Consider the following 6,000-nt stretch of genomic DNA (forward strand, 5'->3'; position numbering starts at 1 on the left):
GTGTCCACTAAGACCTCACCCTCTGTGTGTGAGAGTGTGTCCACTAAGACCTCACCCTCTGTGTGTGAGAGTGTGTCCACTAAGACCTCACCCTCTGTGTGTGAGAGTGTGTCCACTAAGACCTCACCCTCTGTGTGTGTGTGTGAGAGTGTGTCCACTAAGACCTCACCCTCTGTGTGTGAGAGTGTGTCCACTAAGACCTCACCCTCTGTGTGTGAGAGTGTGTCCACTAAGACCTCACCCTCTGTGTGTGAGAGTGTGTCCACTAAGACCTCACCCTCTGTGTGTGAGAGTGTGTCCACTAAGACCTCACCCTCTGTGTGTGAGAGTGTGTCCACTAAGACTTCACCCTCTGTGTGTGAGAGTGTGTCCACTAAGACCTCACCCTCTGTGTGTGAGAGTGTGTCCACTAAGACCTCACCCTCTGTGTGTGAGAGTGTGTCCACTAAGACCTCACCCTCTGTGTGTGAGAGTGTGTCCACTAAGACCTCACCCTCTGTGTGTGAGAGTGTGTCCACTAAGACCTCACCCTCTGTGTGTGAGAGTGTGTCCACTAAGACCTCACCCTCTGTGTGTGAGAGTGTGTCCACTAAGACCTCACCCTCTGTGTGTGAGAGTGTGTCCACTAAGACTTCACCCTCTGTGTGTGAGAGTGTGTCCACTAAGACCTCACCCTCTGTGTGTGTGTGTGTGAGAGTGTGTCCACTAAGACCTCACCCTCTGTGTGTGAGAGTGTGTCCACTAAGACCTCACCCTCTGTGTGTGAGAGTGTGTCCACTAAGACCTCACCCTCTGTGTGTGAGAGTGTGTCCACTAAGACCTCACCCTCTGTGTGTGTGTGTGAGAGTGTGTCCACTAAGACCTCACCCTCTGTGTGTGAGAGTGTGTCCACTAAGACCTCACCCTCTGTGTGTGTGTGTGAGAGAGTGTGTCCACTAAGACCTCACCCTCTGTGTGTGAGTGTGTCCACTAAGACCTCACCCTCTGTGTGTGTGAGAGTGTGTCCACTAAGACCTCACCCTCTGTGTGTGAGAGTGTGTCCACTAAGACCTCACCCTCTGTGTGTGAGAGTGTGTCCACTAAGACCTCACCCTCTGTGTGTGAGAGTGTGTCCACTAAGACCTCACCCTCTGTGTGTGATAGTGTGTCCACTAAGACCTCACCCTCTGTGTGTGAGGGTGAGGGCAGGGTGCGTGTCCGCTGAGACACAACCCCTCCCCCGATTGCCACTGAGCATTTCTCACACTGACATCAGGTCAAAGCAAAAACATGTACTTTAAATTTTGGGGTGAACTGTTCATTTAACTGGTAGTTGTAGTTTTTTTTGCTTAAAAGAATGAACATAACTCTGGAACCGTGTTTCTTAAATTGCCCCCGTGTAGAAATGTGTGCGTTACCTGTGCCGGTGTGTGTTGTGACCCGTCAGCGACGAGGCGTCATGTTCAGAGGAAAGTGCCAGCTGGGAGCCAAACCTCCTGACCTCGCCTGGCTTCTTAGCTGAAAGAGTCATGGCAGTATTAGCTGTGTACACACACACACACACAAATAAATAAGAGTACTTTTTTTTTTATGGGTGCACAATCGTGCAAAAATGTACCTGCATGTGTTCAAGGAGGGCAGTTACAGAATTCAAAGCTAAATTAACGCCACAAATAAGGTGTCTGCTGTTCAGAGTTGAAATTGTACAAAATGGAGTGAAGTACTGCCACATTTTTCATCCTCTGAAATGATTCTAAAAACCAAAGCACATGTGTAAACTATATTTCTTTTATTATATATCTTTTACCTTGTCTGTAGTCTGGATCAGAGGAGGTCACTGAGGGGCTTTCACTGGATGAACTGTAATCACTGTGGTACCGCTGTTGGTTGTGAACTGGGTCTGGGAAGAGAACGATCATAAGCCCATCTTTTAAAAATAATACAATATGAACCAGACACTAACAAAAGAGGATGACTGCCAGGTGATGAAACTTCATGCATATGAGGCAACTTTAAGATGGTTACATGGAATTGTTTTGTTTGGGGACGGATGTTCAATTGAAGCCGTTTTGTTTTTTATAAGACTTGGTGTACAAACAATTGCTGCTAACGCTCTCAAAATCCTACTGAGACTGACAGCAACCCTGAGACTGAGACACACAAAGCAGGTATTAGTCATCATGCTGTTGGTAAACACTGCTTATGAAAGGCATATGTGACGACGCTGAAGAGCATCTCCAGCAGTGGGTCCACGCCTCCTGTCAGGTCAGAAAGCTTTTTGTCGAGTGATCTTTTGTCTCGCTTGAGTGGGTGAACCAAAGCAAGTACAGACCGGCTCACCAAAATAATTTACTTGCTTGATCAAAGCAGGAAAACCCCATAAAAACGTTCACACAGGATCCTGATGTAACGCGTCATGTGTTTCTCTGCTTATCGTGCATAGAACTTGAAAGTCCTGCTCGACGGTATCACCTACTGGGATGAATGGCATTCTCGTCATTGCTCAGACGGCTTAGTTGAGAAGAGTTTCACAGCAAAACATCTCTTGTGATGATGCGTGCCTTACATAGACTCCAGAAGTACGAAGCATTGTGGCCCAGCAGCAACTTTAATCTTGCTATGAAAGAAAAGGAGTGTTCAAAATAGATTTCCATCTTCCGCTGCCTAGTGAGTCATGAGAGAACATCTGCATGAGGTACACAGAGGAACAGTGTCTTTCACAGCAATTCACCTTCTTAGATTCACCAATTCGAGCTAAAAAACACGCAATGTGCCCCCACACTGCCACATATACATGCACAGATATCCAGATACATGCACCACCTGTTCGACTGCTATGCTAAGTTGCTACATGTGCAGTCATTCATTTATTTGGAGAATGCAAAAACTATTACAGACAATTAAAAGACAACAATACAGAAAAAATACCCAGCGACATTTAATTCATTCACTATTCATTACAAAATCCACAAAAAATAACATTGACCTGACCAATAAAAATCACCTCGAGTTAAAGGAAGGCGAGTGCTCTCCATGTGGCAAATATAAAATAATAGATTGCAAAAAGCAATTTGATGAATATCTATTTAGGACATTTCATCATGTACCAAAAACACCCATTGAAAGAGAGACGGGGAGCTCCAGGGCTCATTGGAGAACAGCGACACCTTGAAGACAATGTGAACGTTTGGATGCAGAGCGGTGAGATGAGGGTGAGGTGCTACTCCTCAATGATTGCTGCGGTTTCTATTCCAGGAGGGAGGGAGGGGGAGAGAGAGATATATATGTTTATATATTACTCCATATGAATTGAATCCTTAATGTGAGGCTTAATGAGTGGAGAGGGATGCATTCATAGTTTAATGCTCCACCAGCTGACTCTTATCATGATCTCTCGACTCGATTTTGTCTTTTTCTTCAAGTCAGGGGTCATACATTTTTCTAACTGGAAGACTTAATGGCCCCTGCATTTATCTCCTGTCTTCTCTCCACTTCCTTCACCTCATCCTCTCATTTCCTCTCCCACATCCTTGTTCCTCTTTCCCCTCTCGTTGACTCCTTGCAGACACTTCAGCATGGTGCGAGTACACAAACAGCTTCGGTCGGCTATGGCCTTTTGGGGTGTTCAAGCTGAGAAGAGACACAAACTCGGACTGTGAGCTTATTCTTAGTCTGGTGGTCCCACAGAGAAAGACAGAACTTCCTTCAAAGCATAGACTAAAATGGATAACAGCTTACAGAAACCCTCAAGTTTCCCCCTCCAAGTTAACATGACTCAGAAGAAAAACACAGAAAAACTTTTAAGTGCATATAGTGGGAAAAAAAGGCAACCCGATGGAAAATAAGTCTATTCATACAATTTCTATTCAGCTTGTGAACCTTTATAGTGCTGGTTTTAGACATTATGCATAATGTGAAGAGGAAATGAGTCAGGCATTTGATTAAAATAGATCATAAATAAACTAATGGTCAAATGTTTTTTTAAATAAATGCCTGAAAAACCACTATAATTTCTCCTGCCGCAACACTTTCAATGAAGAATTTGCGGTTTGTTTTGCTTTCGCTGAACAGCTCCCCTTCCCTGAGGCAGACGGGTTCTGTATTGTTGTCCAAGCCGGACCCAGTCCGGTCCAAAGCCACATGACCCGCCGCCAAGTGCCGGAAAAGTCCAATAATGTTTGGAATTCCCTCGTCCGCTACGCATGACTTCCATTACAGCCTCGAGGTCCGCAAAGAGGGTTTCCTACTCACTGAAGCACCTTGGCACCAAAAGGAGGGGGAGCGACATAGGGGACCAGGTATAAACATGCTCATGCGCACACACAGGCATGCACACACACACACAATGTTTAGTTATGTTCACGTAATACATATTCGGTTGGACATGATTTGCAAATGCACACACACGAACAGGCAGAGAACCAGTGTGTAACTGGGTGAAACCTGAGAGCACTGACCACTGCTGCGCCATCACTTTCCTGCAGAAAAGAACAGAAAAAAGTAAGAGCAAAGGAAAGAAAAGGAGGTCTCTGCCAAATAACGCCCTGCACTCAATTAGGCCCCATTCATACTATAGCGAAACAGCTCTGGGATGGAACACACAAATAGTTTGGCTCAGTCTTCACGGTCGACCTCAGTCAATTTTGATGGGAGTTAACATTCCCTTTTGTATCAGCATGGTGTCTAACATTAACCATAATTTAATATCAATTGGAAGTTATTGAGAAAAAAACACAGATATAATCCTCTCAATTTAACGGAGCAAACACACACACACTCTAAATTTCTTGTTCCAACATTTTGCGAGGCAGAGAAGATCTGCTCCTCTTGTCACACCGTCATATGAAATAGAAAATGCCAATCTCCTCTGATTACAATCAGCAATAAGCAAAAGGGGATGGAAGGAAAGGAAGGCAGGTCTTGCTTGGGATAAAAGCCACAGCTGAGGAGAAGAATGCTGTTGGTTGGTGGCTCGGTCAGAAGTAAAAATAGCTGCCAGAAAAGCAGTGAGGCTAAAGGTTTGAGGGGGCTGGAGAGTATGAGAAACCAGCTGGAGGAGAAAAGAGAAGAAGAGGTAGAAGACAGGGGTTTGTGATCCAAAACCCAGCATCCTTCATGCTCCTCCACGGCGCCCAGGTGGCCAGCAGACCCATACAGCCACTTGTGACCCGACTCTGCCCATGGAGACTTTACTAAGAATTCAATAAGCTCCCGAGGTAAACGTAAAGCTCTTGGGGCTGACTGCCGAGGTGTTTAACAACTGTGTTGCATGTGCTCGGTCCAAGCATGCGATTACAACAAACGCTGTTTTGTGAGTCTGTAAATACCTAGCACGCATGTGCGCTTTTGTCTGTTTGTTTAAAGTCATATGTTTGGAAAAAAAAAAGAAAAGAGAAAGGGACTTGGCTGTATAGCATGTGTGACGGCGGGCTAGAATTAAGATGGCCTGTAATTACAATCAGCCATTTGGAAACCTCTGTCCCACTGACTCATACACTCTGTCTAAACACTGCTGCACAGCCACCACCAGCGGTATTTGGTTCCAGCCAGCTCGCTGCTCCCATCCCACATGGACGTGGTCGTTACAGATGGACACACAACCTGTAACTAGTCCGGGTGTCTGTCTGCTCACGTCATCCCATGGCTGTCACCTTTTCTCCTCTCACATCCGCCCAGCTGACGGCTGTCTTCCAGCAGCCTTTCACCCGAGCAGCTGTAACTCGTTCCTTTGCCTAATGAATTCATTTTACCACGCAGTTTGACATTTCCTATATATCTTAAGGACACAGCTTGAACCTTAAATGACTGTTTTACTGAATATTTTATTCATCGCCCCCATAGCAGACTAAAGTTGAGATCTTTGGTGGGGGTTTGTAATTGTGGGCTGCATCCCACATAACATCCAAGTAGTTTCATTCAATGTTAAAGTCCACCCACTACGTTTTCTGACAAAGTACCAGGACAAGCTCCAACCTGTCTCCAAAATCCCATGATCCTGTATGGTGATTGTTGACTGCCTTT

At 45.4% G+C, this 6,000-nt stretch overlaps 1 protein-coding gene across 6 annotated transcripts in view; it reads right to left on the minus strand.

The window, feature by feature from the left end:
• The window catches only part of ptpn13 (protein tyrosine phosphatase non-receptor type 13), a 40,895-nt gene that overhangs the window by 19,260 nt on the left and 15,635 nt on the right, over nucleotides 1–6,000 (minus strand). For all 6 annotated transcript variants that reach the window (XM_068573620.1, XM_068573623.1, XM_068573621.1 and 3 more), the window contains 2 exons: nucleotides 1,787–1,879; nucleotides 1,398–1,497 (listed from right to left, as the gene is read on the minus strand). In XM_068573620.1, the coding sequence (XP_068429721.1) occupies nucleotides 1,398–1,497; nucleotides 1,787–1,879 (193 nt within the window). The remainder of the gene's footprint in view (nucleotides 1–1,397; nucleotides 1,498–1,786; nucleotides 1,880–6,000) is intronic.

The sequence above is a fragment of the Clinocottus analis genome, unplaced genomic scaffold, assembly GCF_023055335.1.
Source record: "Clinocottus analis isolate CAN_PGR_092001 unplaced genomic scaffold, fCliAna1.0.p SCAF_13, whole genome shotgun sequence".
Classification (NCBI taxonomy): Eukaryota; Metazoa; Chordata; class Actinopteri; order Perciformes; family Cottidae; genus Clinocottus; species Clinocottus analis.